At 36.1% G+C, this 18,755-nt stretch overlaps 1 protein-coding gene across 2 annotated transcripts; it reads right to left on the bottom strand.

Moving 5' to 3' along the window:
• Positions 1-489: 489 nt before the first annotated feature.
• Positions 490-18,411, bottom strand: LOC120014930. Of its 2 annotated transcripts, none has more exons than XM_038867063.1 (18): positions 18,019-18,411; positions 17,701-17,759; positions 17,436-17,517; positions 17,074-17,141; positions 16,233-16,302; positions 14,341-14,422; positions 13,887-13,951; positions 10,123-11,172; positions 9,940-10,002; positions 9,807-9,853; positions 9,266-9,311; positions 8,761-8,840; positions 7,205-7,324; positions 6,636-6,717; positions 5,588-5,713; positions 3,998-4,078; positions 2,630-2,755; positions 490-855 (listed from the first exon to the last, which is right to left on the bottom strand). In XM_038867063.1, exons 1-18 carry the CDS (start codon positions 18,334-18,336, stop codon positions 784-786), a joined length of 2,637 nt encoding a protein of 878 aa, XP_038722991.1. In that variant the 5' UTR covers positions 18,337-18,411; the 3' UTR covers positions 490-783. The 2 variants fall into 2 exon arrangements, with proteins under 2 accessions (XP_038722991.1, XP_038722992.1); XM_038867064.1 differs by having other exon boundaries at positions 17,436-17,586; positions 18,019-18,093.
• Between the last annotated feature and the right edge of the window lie 344 nt (positions 18,412-18,755).

The following is an 18,755-nucleotide window of genomic DNA, read 5'->3' as shown; positions in this document are numbered from 1 at the left end:
GTGTTCCAGTTTGGTGTTTCAATCATACATATTTCTAGTAGTCTCTGAGAAAAGAGCTTGGAAGATGATTGGAAGACAAAGGTGTCTATTATGAGTGGAATGGACAAGAATCACTTGATCCATATGGTGCTGGTCTGGTTTTCTCAAACATATATCTCCGATGCCGTTCGATAGAGTCAATAGGTTGCTCTCCCCTTCCATCCATTTCATCATTTTCATATATGAGACCATACCTACCTGGAGATTCAGCTTCAATACTTTCCGGCAAAGCGGATCGACTCAATAACTTACTCGACAATGCATGTCATTGCAATGAAAATCAATTCACCATAGTGCAGTTGAAAAATAAGATATAATAACAAATCCAAACAAGACGAAGTTGTATTTCTTGATTTTTGTAGAATTAATTCAAATGCTTGATTACCCTTACTTATATGGAAACGAGCATTTGATTACAAGACAAGCTGAAAAAACTGTATACTTGTGGCACCATCCAAAAAGAAAAGGCATTTACATTATTATTGTGTTAATGAAAACTCATTACACTATTAGGCATAAATCATGTGATTCTCTTAGAGAACAAGATGTCTCTTTATGATTCAGTAGGTATGAGAACTCAAATAAATTAAAAGTACATGTAAATATAACTTCTGTGCAAAGACAAAACAAACCTGGATGTAAGTCTTTCCTGAAACAATCTACTATACTGCTTGCAATTTTGTGATCAACAATCTGCTATACACATAGAGGCTCAGCAGCAGGCCTATAGACAACATAGCCTTCTTAGCCGGCTGAGATTCTGCTATTTTCATTATTTTGAGGCCTTTGAACAGTTCCGTAGTATGATCTCACATTCTGATAAAAGCCAATTTTGTGATAAGGATGAAGATAATAATAAAAGTGGCAACAGCAACCCAGTTGTAATGAGAAAATGATGTATTAGCTGAACATCATAACCAAATTAATGAAAGTAACACAGAAAGCAACAAACAAGAGAACACAGAAAGCAACAAACAAGAGAACCACCAAAATAGGGAAATGAAAGTTGAAAAACATATAGCATTGCCAAATGAGTATAGCACGGGACACAGAAAATTCACCAAAAAAGTTTCATTTCCTGTACTAATTTTTAGTCATGGTTTAAAGCTTTGGATATTATTTCATTTTATTTTCTCTCTGGAGTTAGAGTAATTGTATCACCATGATGTAAACTTCCTAGAAAACCAAGATACTTTGGCTGAAAGAACAAATTGTACTTAAATTTTCATTTGACCCAACTGTGCACTTCTTATCTTTTTTTGAACTTTAATTTCCCTTAAATTTTCGTTTGGCTCAACTAAGCACTTCTTAGCTTTTCTTGAACTACATTTTCCCAATCTTAAAGATCTCAAACCAGGAAAAAAATAATACTAAAAATCAAGCACACTCAAAGAAGTAACTACCAACCACACTATGCATGGATAAGACAGCCTTCCTCCCTCTTGTATTCACTGTACTCTTTGTTTGACTCTTCAGGATGTGTTGATCGCAGATGGATCTGCGACTATCTTCTGTCGATCTCATCTCTTGGCCCGCCCATTCCCTCTCTGGGAATAGGGTAAGGGCCTATCGATTCTTAGAAATTCTTATTCCAAAAATGACGACGAACATTAACTGTGGCATGCAAAACATTGAACTTCCAACCATCGTTCCAATTAAACCAGACACAGCCTCGTCCTTCAATGTTATTAGTCTTCAAATTACCACAGTAAAGTTCAAAATTGTATCATTACTGTTATATACTTGTAGGTATATAATCACCACAGTTTATGCATGTAGCCTTAGGTTCTAGAAGGACTCTGAACTGTAGTCTGTCAATCCACCCACCTAACATGGAATGGAGCATGTGTAATTTAAGCAGTGGCAAGATCAAGTGATAAATCTAGTACCAAGCAACGACAGATACAGCATATGAGATGGTGCCAAAGAAGTTTCTCTCTCGAGAAACTAATGACTGTCAAGAGAGATGGTGAGGGTGCAGCACTATTGAAGGATATGAGTTTCTCACATGACAATTATATCGGAAATGCTTTATGATTATCAATATGCATTTAACATTGCTCAGCCACGTTTTTTGTGAAAGAGCCAAGGACAGAGGTGGATGTCATTTCATTATAACTTCAGTAAAAAGGAAAATTTTTCACCACGAAGTTAAATCGAGAGATCAGTTAAGTGACACTCCGTAAAGGTTGTTGATTGGGTACGTTTATACAAGATGGAGCAAGTTCGTCATGATAGATGTCAATGTTCCAATTTACAAGGAGTGTTGAGCAAATTACTCATATAAAGTGTTAGGGGGAAATGTGCAAATTTGTCATAATATAATGAATAGCTAGAAAAATGGAACTAAGCTTTGATTGTCCCCGACTCTGCTACTATATTCTTTCCTCGTTCGTTCATTTTCTTAATCATAAAAAGATTCAAATCAAAGACTTCATAAAAGAATCTGATAATTCTATGAAAAGGGGGGAAAGGGTGAAGGAAAAGAAAAACACTCTTATCTTTTCATATTTGCTACTGTATCATTGATGATGTCACTAGAAGGGTGAAAAACATGGGATACATAGCCATGTAAAAAGAAGATATGTACCTCTAGCAGGGTGATATAGTAGAAGTCCTCCATGTGCTGCATAAGGGCGCTCCCATCTCTGACAGAACGAAATATGTTTATCTCAGTTTGCAATATCTTTTCAATGAGTTCCTTCTCACCTTTCATCTGCATCAAATGCTTAGAATCAGGATCAATTAGGTATTGGAAAACTAGGGGGGTAACCGTGAATTGAATTTGCACACATCTAGGCTACGATATAATGTTACAGTAAACCATACAAGGCCACACGTCTTTTTTTTTTTTGAATGGTTAAAGTTTTATTAAAGCACCAAGGGGTGCGACCCAGAGAACTACAAGAAGGCTGGAAACAAAGCCTCAAGCAGATTGGTATGGAGAGAGGAACACCAAAACTTGATACAACTAAACCAGTTATCAATAAAGAGGTCAAAGGATATCTCCTTTGAATCAAAGATTCTGTGGTTTCATTCTTTCCAGATGTGCCACATGATGGACATGGGGAGCATTGTAAGGATCTTCCTTTTGGTCTTGTCACTGGAGAGGGAGCGCCATGAGAGTAACTCATAGGAAGGGACCATGTCCAAACAACCTTATCATATTATGTCTAGAATCTCTAGGTATTGATGATTTAGGATTAATCTTAAGGTACCTCAAATCAGTCTGAAATGAGAACGTCCCTAATGTGATAAGGTCAAAAATCTAGGGGAAAGAGCACTCTGTGTAAAGCTATTTTAATCATCAGCCGACATTTTTCTTTTCATTCCACCAACAAATGCTCTCTGATAAATTAGACAGTACACGAAAGGATAAGATAGAAACACAAAATAAAGTACAAATTCCAGTGAATCCAACCATATACCAGCATACTATACAATCCTACTCCTGATAGACAATGAAAGTATGATGCAGTAATATTTTTCTTGTCATATCCATCGCTTTTCTTACCAAGAACTTAAAATGTGGACAAGGAAATCTAATCTTGCATTTCTTAATATCCATTTTAACCCAATTAGATCTCACTAACAGCTAAATGTATAAAAACTTTTTATCAGTGAAAAGTTCAATTTCACAGCGTTGTCCGTCACAAATTTCATAATGCATAATCCTTGTAAATCAGCTATATAATTAGAAAATATTGCCTAAATGATGCCAAGAGCCTTTCCCTACTGGCTATGATTTGGAGCCATTCTTCACAAAAGTTGTCTCTGCAGTAACTATGCAATAAATTGAATTGAATCATCTGATGGACATCTCCCTTGTCATGTTCCCGGGAGGACAATGTCCATAAATTTTGAGCACATCCCATATTTGAGTTAGAGAGGATCATATAATATAATAAATATTGAGATGACATCAATGATCATTTGTGAATAAATAACAGAAACTCACAAATTCAGTGACAATAACATCTGGTGTGGCCTCCCCAATCACATCACCTTCATAACCGTCTTTCAGAAGCTCCGTGTTTTCCTGGTTATTATTGTACATTGGTATCAACTTGTAAGTGGCTGCATTCAGTAGCTCATTTAAAGTAAACATAAAAGTACATGAGTTGAATAACTGCTCTAAGTCTCTAACAACATGCAAGATTATGTTTTGTTCCTAATGCGAGATATCATGGGCAACAAAAATCTACAGCAGGATTGCTTACTGTATAAATTATAGCATGAGTGCTGCCAATCATGTTATAAGAACGCTAAATTAAGTTTAAGCAAAAAATAATGATGTAGACTCCCCAACTACCCAAGGCACCATGCCTTTTTGGAACCACAGAAAGTAATGTTAAACGAATGTATACAGTACTACACAAACCAACTGAATTTTCTCATCAAACATGCACAAAACTGAGGAAAGAAAAATACAAAGTTTTTAAGGCAGTTTGGCACCTGCCCCTTTTTGAAGTAAAAGCTAACCCACAAAACTGAAGAAAAAGAATTAAGTTGTTCATTTAATTTTTTAGCAAGAGATTGATAGGCTAAAGTAATAGAGTTGAAGTCGTGCAACCTAGAAGACACATGTTCAATTCCTGGAAACAGTCTCGCCACATATTATGTAGGATAAGGTCTGCGTACATTCTTTCTATCCCCGACTCTGCCACTGCGGGAGTCTTGTGCAATAGAGTTGTTTTAAAAAATTGATAGGCTAAAGGTGAAGGAAGAAAAGGTAAACGACTCCCATACACAAGGCTCTCGCAATTACACAGACATTACCCCAACATAATATGTGGAGAGGCTGTTTCTAGGAATTAAACATGTGACCTCTGGGTTGCATCCCTATTAACTCTTTCACTAGATCACATGTTTGTCTGTAAGAAAAATCTTTCGAAAAATGAAAAAAAAAAAGAACAAAGGGAAAAGATAAAGAAGAATGAAAAAAATCCTATTTCAGGTAGTGTTAAATCATTCACTAAACACCATCAAGTCAAATCAATCATCCAGATCAGAAATGTTGTGGATTTCCACCAAATTTGTAGCCTTCCACTTTGGAACATTGTTGAATGTATTTTGGGTGTCCAGTGGGTTGTTGCAGGTACTATCAAACCTGTAGCGTTGGCCTTCTCTTGATTATCAAGATCAAAGAATTGTAAAGGCATCATCGACCTGTTGCCTTTGGCTATCAGCTGGAAAACTTGGTTGGAGAGGAATAACAGGATTTAAGAGGGGATGAATCTCCTTTCAGTAAAACAGCGAGCTCATGGCTTGATATTTTTTTCACTTTGGTTCAGAGGATATGTGGGGAGAGGTTGCCATGTTAAGGAGACTGTTCTAAATCTCATTCAGTAGTAGTGTATCTTTGGCCCTTAGTTTGGTGCCCTCTTTTATTAGTAAATATTTCTCCGTACAAAAAACAACAATCTGTTCAGCTATGTAGAGTATGGCACCAATAACATACAGAATATGCCTCTAAAGTTTCAAGCAGGATTGTTATGGACGATACAAATGACATAGAGCAGAATACATAGCCAGAGTCAGAACTTACAAAGGCATTTCTTAATACTCCAGCAGCAAGATAAACAGGTTGAGCGACATGGCAATAACCCATCAAGCGTGGGACAGTTGGTATTATGTCTCTGTGGTTTACAACTCTCCAGCTATCTTTGACTTTCTGCGCATGCATTGAAGAACATTTACTGGACATGCATTTAGTTCAAAGACGAAGACTAAAAAGAATTTTTATTTTTTAACACTTTTTGATGCACAAGAAGTATAATTAATTTCTCAGGTTTCCAAAAGGGATTTAAGTTATAATAAAAGAAAAATACATAGAAGAAATTCTATACAACTTATTGATTGAAATTGTACCAGGGCTGACCTTATTTATGGAGAAGGTTTTGAAATTTTAATATTGCAGGTAAACCTAATTCTAATAGTATAATATTAGAAGTCGGCTAATGCAAGTCTAAATAGTTAACTGCAAATCAACTGTTGTAGCATATGTAGAAGGTAAATAGTGTCACTTCAAAAGTATGAAGAAAACCATAATCAACAGAATCTTAGGGAATGTTTCAATCAAACAAATGGAACCTCTGTGCCAGTTTACATGGAATGAAGAAAAAGGATATGCACAATATATACAGTTAAGAGTGGGTTGCAATTCTAAAGCATAATTTTGGACAAGTCATAGTATAAGTTCTCTTTTTCCCCAGCATATCATCCGCATCAATTTCCATAAGTATAATATTCCTATAACTTTTTAGATAAAAATAATATGCACGACTGTATGCTGTTATCCATATCACTTTGTAATACACCAACCTTCATAGTTTTATGAATTATTGTTGCCAATTATTCATGAGCAAAAGCACAGACATGAAGGCTAGGATCCAAGGGTATATATTTTCATACGATGATAAAAAATTATTTTGAGAAATGTGAACAATGTGTGTGTTTCTGAAATGCACATAGTCATGTGAAACTGGGTTTTCATGTGGGTCTGCACATAGAGGCATATGTTCAAGTGATCCGAGCAGGCGAGCACATATGTGAATTTGTGATTCTGAGTGTATCACACATAATTCCATCATTACCTTATTGTAAACATCTGCAAATCTTTTGTTACCAACTCTTGGAGAACCAAAATTATACATAGTCACAGAAATAGCCCCACGCCTGAAGATCATGAAGAAATAGTCAAACAGGGAATTCAGTGAGTATTTGCAATGCAACAGTTCTAAAACACGATATACATTAGGATTCAACGACCCAATATAAAATAATCTTTAGGACAGTGCAACTACTATTGTCATACTGATCTTATGGGCTCCTTTTGAGCACTAATTCTAACAAACATTAACATAGTCATCTTGACAGATTTGAATTTCTGACCGGTAATCAATTATGCAGGATCAATTGTGACCAACTTCTGAAATATTGACTTTGTAGCTTCAGAAGTGGCAAATCATACATCTTTGCATACATTAAGTTCTCTCTCCTTCATCTACTTCAACAAATTTTGTGGGTGCCTTTTTTTAATTAAGGAACATAATATTACGACATAGATTTCTCAGTGATCTTGGGTCAATAATTCAAAACAATGGTGCTTGAGGACAAAATCATAAGGTGCATAGAGAACAAAGCTGGACAGAGAAAAACTCACTTCATCAGCTGACTCGAAGAAAGTTCAAGGGCAAGTAGGGTGGCTAATGCCCCTCCCAGACTATGACCAGTCACATAAACATGCCATCTGTGTAGTGTCTCAACAATGTCATCTCTGTCACTGCAGGAATTGTAGGATGTAAATCACATATCTACCTTCTTTGTTAATAACTACACACGTGAAGCCAAACAAAATTTTCAACAAAAACAAAAATATAATACAAGGACATTCCCTAAGGAAGCAGGATGAAAGAAGACAAGAAATACTACGCGAAAAAAAGAAGAAGAACAAAACATAGTACACACGGCTCCTCACCCTCTACTCACTTACCAAGGAACCAAAAAAAACTAAAACAAAAATGTAAGCACTATGAAATCAAAAGACCAAGCTATTAGATATACTAAGTTATTAATTTATTGTGGTTCTCAATACTTTCTATCTTTTAAGTCATGCCATACTCGCATTTGCATGTACAGCTAACTTGGGTTTTCTTGTCCTAGTATTATCTTCCAACAGATCTGTTTTCTAAATTTACGGTTTGATTTTTTAAGCCTTTTACTTTACAGTTGCATTTCTTATTTCCAATGAAGTAGCATATAATAAAGAGTTACATGGCTTTCTAAGGCCTATTTGCTCCCTTGTGCCTTCTTTCTTTTATCTTTCTTCTATCCAACACATAGCTTTCAATTGACCAGTGTTCAAGCGATTTGAATCAGATTCAAAAGCAGCTAACTGATCAAATAATTTATATTTTTATACCCTACTCCATCAAAACAATTCCTAATCAACCTTAAAATTCTTCTGTATTAAACCCGAATCCCAGTCTTTGATTTCCAAGGGCTTTCTAGCATTAAGAGTTCACAGTTAGCTACCTTATTAGACTATAAGTCATCCATGTAAGTCTAAATGTAATTTTTCAAAGGGGATATCTGCAACTTCCCCACATATATGCAGGATTGCCAAAAGATTTTTGGAAGAAAGATGGAGATCTTTATAAAAATAAAAGGAGATCAAGTCCAAATACATAAACTTGATAATATATTTAGGAAAATATTTTGAATTACATCAGCAAGAGGACTTTATTCTAAATATGAACAACAAAGGATGACATCATTCAACACTTGCATGAAATGAGATACATGGCTAATATTTGTACATAACCCATGCTGAGGATTCAACATTGCAATATCTGTATTTCTTTGACATTAATGAAGAAAACACCAACAATATCGTACATCTACCACTAGAATACATGGTAAATAGTCAGCAAACTTGTGCACAATATGGAAACATAAAACAGTGAATTCATTTTGCACTTAATTCTACTAAACCTATTTTTCCAATAGTTATGCCTACCAGTAGCAATAAACAATAACAATTTCAGCATTTTGGAATGTATATTTTTTTTAAGAATCTCATGCATGCAAATCAAATGACTGTCAAGTTTATAAACCCAACAATAAGAAGGCATTCATTCAATTTCCTTCATTCATGCAGGTCTACTACAATGATTTCATGGTTGTAGATAAATCAATCTCTATTAAAGTAAAACTTACTCATAACCAATTGATAATTTGATGATGGAGATGATCCTTATTCTGACTGAATCATATGCACTTAGAAAACCACTATGTACCTGAAAATATTATTGCAACATTCACCAAATGACAAGTGCTAATATGGTTTTCAACAAAATTCCTTGCATAATAAAGGTAAACAACACCGGTGCACAAGGCTTCTATAGTGGGCACAGTCGGGGACATGCAAGATTTATGTAAATCTTATCCCACATAATATGTGGAGAGGTGATTTCTAGGAATTGAACATGTGACATCTAGGTTGCACCCCTATAACTCTACCAATGAGCCACATGTTCATCCGTCAACAACACTCATGCACAAGGCTCCCACTGTAGGCGAGGTCTATAACAGACAAGATGTACACAGACCTTGCCCCCACATAATATACAGAGAGACTATTTCAAGGAATTGAACTTGTGACCTTTAGCTTGCATAATATATACTTTTAAGACAATACCCAATACGCTTAAGTCTCACATACTTGAACTTCTTGCTTGAAATCTCCACCAATTCTCTCAGGGTTTAGCCTGCAAAAGCAGATAAAATCACCATTAAGTGAAACAAAATATTAGATTTTAGAAAACAGAGTTCCTTTCAATGGGAAACTGAGAAAAGGGTAAAATTTGGATGCCAAAGAGTATATTAAGAAGCAGACAAAAATGAGAAAAAATAATAATTTTAAATGAGATGAGAAAGGGAAAACAAGAACAAATATCAGAACCCCATCTGATAATCCTCAAAAGCTACTATGAAAAAATTATATTTTTAGCTCCGGTAGTTTCATGCATTTCCTGGTGATATCACTTACTTAGTTGAAACTTGAAAGTCATGTATAAACAATGGTTACAACTTTGTAACTACTGATTGGATATTCTGAATATATTCCATCACAGTCCAAATAAGCTTAAATAGTATGAGAGCGTTTCAATGATGTAAAACCAACACTTAGACTCATTGCCAGGAAAAATCACTAAAAAGGAAAGATAACAAAGAAGAGACAATTTGGGAATGATTGGCATTACCCTGCAGGAACTAGCATTAGATCAGTCCGCAAGTCCTTCCATCTAGCCTAGACTCATCAATATACAAGTGAATAACACTGAAACCCAGAGTAGTCAACTTTGTTCAGGAAAATGCAAGATATATATAACCTACTTGTTCTGTCCCCCTGAAGGCAACAACAACTCGCCTCTGCGAAGAATCACACCAAATTGCTACCTGCCACATCGTATGATAAAAAATGAAAACTCATAGCTAAGTCATGACTATGGAAAATAAACATTTTCCCGTTTCATGAATTCAAATTATATAGCGCAATAAAAACTTTCATAACCTCACCTGTGTGTCTGTAGATTCATTATCTAAAAAACATATTTTCTCAAATTCAGATCTGATAAAACTCGGATGGCCTAGGGCAGTGGCCAGCATTGCCCAAGCCTCCATGGCACTTTCTGCAGTTGAAAAAAGTGCTTTCCTTTCCTCATCTTTGTCTTCATCCAATACCAAATTGTCCACTGAGCTAGTGAGCTTTCTTCCTCTCTGCAAAGTCCCTGAGGCACCATCCTCCACTTTGGAAGAAGACCGTTCTTCAGATTCTCTCTTTCCCAGTATGCTTGCTTCCTGGTTTTGTTGGGGAACTGTTGCAGTCAAAACCATTAAAGCCCCTAAAATGGAATCAGTTTGCCGTAATAAATCCTGCGTTGCCTTCTTTATCTCTGGAATGGAAGCCTGGATTGAAGAAATAGCGTTTTGGCTACTTGCTTTATCATGATCAACATCCTTAGCTTCTGGAGTTGCAAGCCCTGATTCAATATAGCCTGCTTCTGCAATCTTTCGTGACTGTAAACCAATTCTGTATAATAGATCAAACCCATCCCATTTTAACTTATCTGAGAAAGAGAGACCAAAACTCTGAACAACATTTTTATTGATAGCATCAGAAAAGTTCTTCCAGAAATGTTTATCTGATTGTATGGGATCACCAAATTGCACCACTAGCTCAGGGAGGAATTCATTATCCTTGCTAACATTATCATCATGAGATTCAGAATTTCTCTCTTTGATGCAGCTCGAGTCATTCAAAGTTTCTGGATTCCTTTCTGTCGGTGAGAGCATCTCTGCAACAGCAACAGAATCATTAGACTTCCCAACTCCTTCTTCACCATGCTTGTAACCGTTTAACAATTGATTCTTCCAATTATTCAACTCATTGAATGACTTCAACTGCCCAAAAGCATGTTCTACAAACTGCCGTGCTGGTACAGTTTCAGAACCAACCACCATCTTCAAGGCAGACTCAAAATTATTCTTCTTTAGGAATTCTGAAAGAAAAGGCACCCTCCACCACTTCTTCTCATCATCAATTTCGTCAAAACTCTTGTACTTAACCTGAAAACTCATCAGCACAAGAATAAGTATCATAATTGAATAAAACCCAGTCTAACAACAAACCCTTGTAGTATAAGAGGATATTTTATCATTGCAATCAAAATACTGGAAGTTATGAGACTCAAATCACCACAGAAAGAGGAGAAAGAGGGGCAAAAATGTAGATAAGGACATGAAAAAGGCTCTGTTAAGATTAGTTGTTTTGCTATTCAACCCAATAAGTTAACTTGTTAGGTTAGGGCATTTCACATCTTTTATGTATTTTAGTACTCCCCCTCACCTGTGGGATGGGCAATCCGACTGCCCAACATGTGTATAACAAACGAGGGTCAACACTATGGCCACTCACACAAGGCCCTCACTTAGGGCAATAATAAACACACACAAAGCACACACTTGGGGCAACAACTAATGGGGGTTTAAATTGCGGAAGTTAATGTTTGAACCTAATACCTCTCGCACTGATACCATCTTAAGATTAGTTACTTTTCCATTCAATCCAATAAGTTAACTTGTTGGGTTGGGGCATTTCATCGGAATGGGTCCGAATCAGTCCTAGTCAACATTGCTCAATTAGAACTACCTGTATTTCTCATTGGAGATCGATAAAGAGAGAATCGGATATTCGACATTGCAATTTCTTGAGGGTTAGCTCTCAAGACTTAAGACGTAAAAGGAAAACCAACGCAGAAATGTAGAAGAAGAGAGACCTCTCCTTATTCATTAGTCCATACTTATCTTCAATCTTTCATGAACCTCACATTTTCTAGCCAGTTGTCATTTCACCAGCATGTTTCTTTGCCTTCAGGTAGCCTTCCAACTCACTAAGTACTTCTTTTGCTACTTGTTTGATACAAGTCGTCATCTCTTCCCACATGAGGTTTGCTTCCCCAACTAAACCCTAAGTAATTTCTCCTTAAAAACTATAACTTCTCCCCTTTTAGATTCCACCACCTAATTTTATACCTTCGTTCTACTCTACTTCTTCTAGGCCATTTCTTAAAGCATGGTCACTTTACTGTCCTTACAAAGTCTTCTATCTATCTTTAGCGTAAGAATGACATCTATCTGACTACAGTAATACCACTCCTAAAGGTGATTAATGGATTATCACCAATGATAAGAATATAAAGTAGACACTTTTCTATCAAATTGAAAAGCCAAAAATGAAGTATGATAGAATTACAAAAGGTGAGAGAGAAAAAGAAGATGACTATCACAAAAAATCTTTAAGAAAAATGGAGACATCTTCAGTTCACTTTGTAAGAGAATAGTCTTCCAAAGGAATGACGAGATAGGTTTAAAGACAGCATTTATCAAGTTAATTTAGTATAAAGCAAACGTTACACTCAGTGAGAGTATAGACATTCCAGATACCTTCTAGGAAAATCAAAAAAAGTAATATAATAGTCGAGTGTGTACTCAATGATTAAGTAAAACTATACAGCATCAAGAAAAGGCACAAGACAATTGCTTTAAAGCATCCAAATGTTAGTTGGTTTTAATTGTCTAGCATATTACGACTGTCTACGGTCAATGAGGTTTGCACAAGCTACAGAAGCGGGTGCTGGAGTTTGCTCAGCAACACTGTTCTACTGGAGACTTTCATGAGAATTGTGCACACCCAATTGCAGTGAAAATTGAAGCAAAAGCACCAAATGTTAATTTTTCTTGTGCAGCTACTTTGCCAATAAATGGGATGGGGACAACAGTGCCCTAAGATATTTCAAAAATGGAAGAGTAATACACATTTAACTTAAGCATCGCTAGTAGGTAAGTAAATCCATTACACTGATACTCTCATCAGAGCTACATTCATGTAGGAATTCGATCAAATGAAGCAAAACCAGTATACATGTCTACCCTCCCTCATTCACAAGACAAGCATATTGATCTCCTTGACTTATATAAGTACAGACCAATATGGAAATTCACTGGGTAGCATATCTTTTTTAAGAGTTGAAAGAAATGTATACGGAACATCAATCAATTGAAGTGTTGATCTATCGACATTGAACACTCATACCTAAGACCAGAATAGAAGGCCAAACAAATCTAGAACTGGTGTATATTGAACACTGAAGGATAATAAGAGAACATTAATATTTAATGCTGCCAAAGCACAATGAGTATACAGTTGATACTCTATACGCATTACAACATCTCTGCCACAAGGTCTTGTACATTGAATTATTGAAAGCTCAAACTGTGAAATTTTTTCAGAAGAATTGGAAAAATGTATATTGACATTCTGACCAGTTGTGACTCAAAACATATCAAGCTTAATGTTTTTGCACAAGAGTGGAATGCCACCAAAAAGACGGCAATTCAACTGCTTTATTCCATGATGAAGATTCCCCAATCAAGAAAACTACCTCCCCTATAACTCCAAACAGTATACAAAATACTGGATGCACCTAGAATCCAGGAGAAATGATGTCTTTTGTGGGTAAATCATATATCATTGAATTGGTACGTATTTCATGTTTTTCAAGTAAGAACAAAAGAAAAATTCTCTGCTATTTTTGTGTATAAGAGTAGGTCTATAAGGCATAAGCCATGTCACTGTAACCCATTGGCAAGATATGCATTCTTCCAATTCAAAAAAAAAAAGTAACAGAGAATGAATATCAGTAAATAAAGGCAGCACGGAATTATTGTTCTTTGTGTGACTTCATGCCTGTATCAGTTTTAATAGAAAAAAATAAACGTACCTCTAGTTGTACTTTTCCACCTCCTCCCATTCCTTCCAACTCTACTAGCACATCATGTACATTTCCTAGAGACACATACATTATATGGTCACTTTCAAAGAAACATTTGAAGTTCCTATCATCAGATTTTATCCGCATAATTTAGAAAGTAAATAACTATTGAATAAACATCTTATTATAGATGAGCAACCAACAAGTGCACAACAAGTGTGGGCCAACACTAGGGGCTCCCACAAAGGCCCACACTTGGGGCGACAATAAATTGGGGGTTTAAATTGCGGAGGCTAAGGTTTGAACACAAGACCTCTCGTTTCAATATCATGTTAAGATTAGTTACTTTGTCATTTAATAAGTTAACTTGTTGGGTTGGGGCATTTCACTCCTTTTATATATATTCCAACAAACATCAACGCATAATATTATCCATCATGCATGCGGTTCATAAAATCCTCACCATCAGAAAGACACTCAAGACTAATGCCAGCATTCCCCATTCGTTTGTGTGGAGTTACAAGGTTTGCATCCCAAGCTGCCACCTAAAGTTTATTGTTCACAAGTTATGAAATGAAAAGTAATATGTGAAACAACTCCATGTACAACAAAGTTGTCATAGTGCAACTATGAACATATGCATCCAATAAAACATAAAAAATATACTAGTACATGTCCACATTATACAAAGTGGAAGAATCATGACTGCACGGTTGTGCACATTATAAGATAACAGTACCATCAATGGTCTGATCGACATCATACAACCTTTAAAATTATTAAGATGACCCACAAGCCACAATCCTGGTAAGTTGAAAAGATGGAACAAGATGCTCTTAGTCAAACAATGTAAAATTTCCTGCTAAATGAATGCTATAGTTGTACCACTTCACAGACAAGCACAATGATTAGTATACTTAACATTCATAATTTTCAAGATAACCAATATGTTAAGATTAGTTACTTTTCCATTCAACCCAATAAGTTAACTTGTTGGTTTGACACATTTCACATCATTTATATCATATTCTAATATCCCCTCACGTGTGACATGGACAACTCCGACAGCCCAACACGTGCACAACAAATAAGGCCAACACTAGGGGCTCTCACAAAGGCTCACGCTCGGGCCATCAACAAGTGGGGGTTTAAATTGCAGAAGCTAAGGTTTGAACCCAAGACCTCCTGCTCCAATACAATGTTAAAATTAGTTATTTTGTCATTTAACCCAATAAGTTAACTTGTTGGTTTGGAGCATTTCACATTATTTATATCATATTCTAACACTTTATAAGTATAACAATAATACCATAGTCAAGCCACACCCTATGCATAATAGCCTTGTTAGGTCAACACATCCATATTGGGATAAACTTGAGGTTCTTATGACTATCAATATCGCTCCATAATCAATGCTTTAACTGTTTAACACTGCCTTGTATGCCACAGAAACAAATAATTTTGAGCATGCAAGATCACTTATGAGATGTTTCCTCGCATTGCATGTGATGAACAGAGGCCTACTGCATTACACATAAAAAGAGGTACTACAACATTTTCTAATTTCTAACTGCAGGATTATGAATGTATAGATCACAACTGGCAAATTAAATCTTTACGAGAAACACCAAAATATGATAAACAAATTGTTAGAATATACATGAATGATGTGAAAAACTCCAACCCAACAAGTTAACTTATTGGGTTGGATGAAAAAGTAACTAATCTTAACATGGAATCGGAGCAGGAGGTCTTGGGTTCAAACCTTGGCTTCTGCAATTTAAACCCTCATTTATTGTTGCCCCAAGTGTGGGCCTTTGTGAGAGCCCCTAGTGTTGGGCCTCGTTTGTTGTGTACGTGTTGGGCCGTCGGAGTTACCCAGCCCACAAGTGAGGGGGAGTATTAGAATATACATAAATGATGTGAAAAGCCCCAACCCAACAAGTTAACTTATTGTACGTTTCATGCTTCTTTTCTTCTTGCAACTACAACCTAGCGCTCCCGTGAACTACTCGCGTGCAAGATGATACTCTCAAATCAATACTCATATGCCTATTATGTTTGGCGAGTCCGTCGGATATCAAGTATGATGTCACTGGATCGCTTATTTAAACCCTCCGGGGAGACCTAGTATTAGGTCAAAGGGCCGTGCTCTTTACGAGCAGCTTTCCCAACGTATGTTTGTTACTGAGCGTGGGTCTGATTTGGTGTTTTTGTTTGTATTTAGGGCAGTCTATTGTTTGTGAGTTTCATTTCTATATATGGCTCTTTTGCTTTGAATAAAAATCTTGCCTTAAAAAAAGAGCTTCAGATATGAGAAATCAAAATTATATTTAATTAGCAACACATACTGACCTGAAGCTTCTCATTTGTGGGCAGCTTGATGTTAAAAGTGAATTCCTGATTCCATGTAGGCTCCTTCGTCCTGCCATAATATAATTGAACCAAAGCCAAAACTGGAATCTAAATGAATTTCCACGTGTATTGAATATTGTTTTGATTCTGCAACTAATAATGCCTAAAATAAATTCGAAAAAAGTTCATGCACCCAGTTAACAATTGTTACACAAGAAGAAATTTGAGTCAACAGCAACTGCAGCATTTCATCAGACATCACCACTAATATAATGAAATATGAGGCGTGCTCAGATAAGATATAGATTTGACAAAGAAAAAGAAAGAGTAGGAGCAATCAGCATATAGAAAAAAAAAGTTAATATATATATATATACACACACATGAGGGAAAATCAGTTTTTATTATTGTCTCCTTGTTGCAAGAAACCCATTCAGTTGCAAACTATCCTTCCTTATGAAATACCCTGAAAAGCAATTTGAAATACCCGGAAAATATAGAGGGACAGCTTGGCCTTTTGCAGACCCCAAAACAGCTAGCAGTAATAATCTCAGGTCTCAGTTGAATCTTACATAGAAGAAACTTTCAAAATAACAAAGCTGAGATTTTCTAAATGACTGCTTCCGTTCTTCATCAAGTATTCCAGTAAACAATTGCTACAGTAGGTTAAACAAATCCAACTTCGCTTCTTCGACTCAGACAAGAAACAAATCATATTTATTACACAACATTCAATGCAAAGGAAACTTCAAAAGAATAGCCTTGTAGTGCTGTGATTCATTGAAGCTTCAAAAAAGAGACAACAGTTTCAGAGATATGAAAGAAAATAACATTAGCTTACCCCCACTTAACCTTGCTCTTGGCCACCTGACCATTTAATTGCATGACCACATATGGATCACTAGTTCCCTAATAGCATGTCAAAAAAAAAAAAGTAGAGTAAATAGAATTGGAACTTGGAACCAAAATGAAAACAAAATTGGGAGTTTGATTGATGCAACTGAAATGTGAGCTCTAGGAAGAGGCATCGTGACTTTGAGAATGCATATAAAGCTAAAAGAGATAAAGCAATCGTATGTCTATGCAACATATGCAAATCAAAGCACTACTGAATTCCCAAAAATATACAATTCGAAGTACTACCAAATTTCAAAAATTAAGCCTACGTCTAAGTTTAGAAAGGCATAAAGAAAAATAGCTTACCCATGGATCCATGGCCGGAAAGTTGAGACCTTTTTTCAACTTTATAGACAATTGGCCGTCATATATTTCACGTACAAATGACCTGTTTTTATGTTAAACAAGTATGGGTTATGTAATTCTGCAAATTATAGATCCCATTGGCAAGCGACAACTGTTTCCACCAAAATTAAGGAGAATTATTACCATGTACATAAAGCAATTGCATGAAGAAACACAGTTAATCATTTAAAGCTACAATAGAATAAAGAGCCAATAATCAACATACTCTGAAAGATAAACAGCTTTACATCCGGCAGCATCAACTTCTGTCCTTCCCATGTTTTCCTGATCAAAGAAAATTCGAAATGGGGACAAAAATCAGGTCAATTTGTCATCTATTTTTTAATTTCCTCAAAGTAGAAAGCGTTGAGAGAGAGGCAAGGTTTTTCTTCTTCTTCCAACGGCTCTAAAGTTGAGCGTAAAGACTAATTATCCTTTAATTGCTTGAAAACGTAAGGCAGATTAAATTGAAAATTGTTAATAGTGACCGAGTAGCTAATCTTTCAAGGAAACTAAACAGCAACGAGAACAGAGAAATCATTACAGGAGGGCTAGTGTATGCTTCGAATGCAAAACCAGCGAGAATGACAGCAAGATTGATATCAAACGGAGGCCTTTCGTTCGATTCCTCAACTGCAATTTTCTCTACGTCAGTGGTCTTGCAAAAGCAGCACATGGAGGAACCTCTATCTCTCTCCCCATAATTCCCCCGGAAAGCAACAACCCCAATTTTACCAGAAAATAGGGGCGGAAATCGACGGGGAAGGCTAGGGGTTTTGGGGTTGTGAAGAGTAGGCGAAAGAGATGAACGGAACCGATGGAATTGGAGGTGCGTATGGTGATGACTGCAGAATGTCGCCATGACTGGAAAGGAACGCAAGGGGACGAGAATGTTTGAGAAACATGAAAAACAAGGCAGTAGCTATTAACGCCTTAACGGTCATTGATAAATTTTCGGCTAAATATAAATTTACATCCCTCAACTATACACAGTTTCATGAGTTAATGGAACTTTTCATCATTGAAAGATACTCTTTGTTCCAACTCAGTCACCCAATTTCAGATTGTTTCAACTCAGTCACTCAAAATTCAGTTTTGTTTCAATTTCATCACCTGGACAGATTTTCACAAAAAGGGCAGTCAAACATCACACTTGACATGTTGACCACCAGGTCTAACGCTGATGTGGAAAAAAATGCCACGTGGAAAAAAAATTTATAACAAAACATATAAAAATTCTACACTATAACAAAACAAATCAAAAGAACTCCACCATAAAGA

This window comes from Tripterygium wilfordii, chromosome 14, assembly GCF_013401445.1.
Source record: "Tripterygium wilfordii isolate XIE 37 chromosome 14, ASM1340144v1, whole genome shotgun sequence".
Lineage (NCBI taxonomy): Eukaryota > Viridiplantae > Streptophyta > Magnoliopsida > Celastrales > Celastraceae > Tripterygium > Tripterygium wilfordii.
This window is presented reverse-complemented; position numbering and strand designations above follow the sequence as displayed.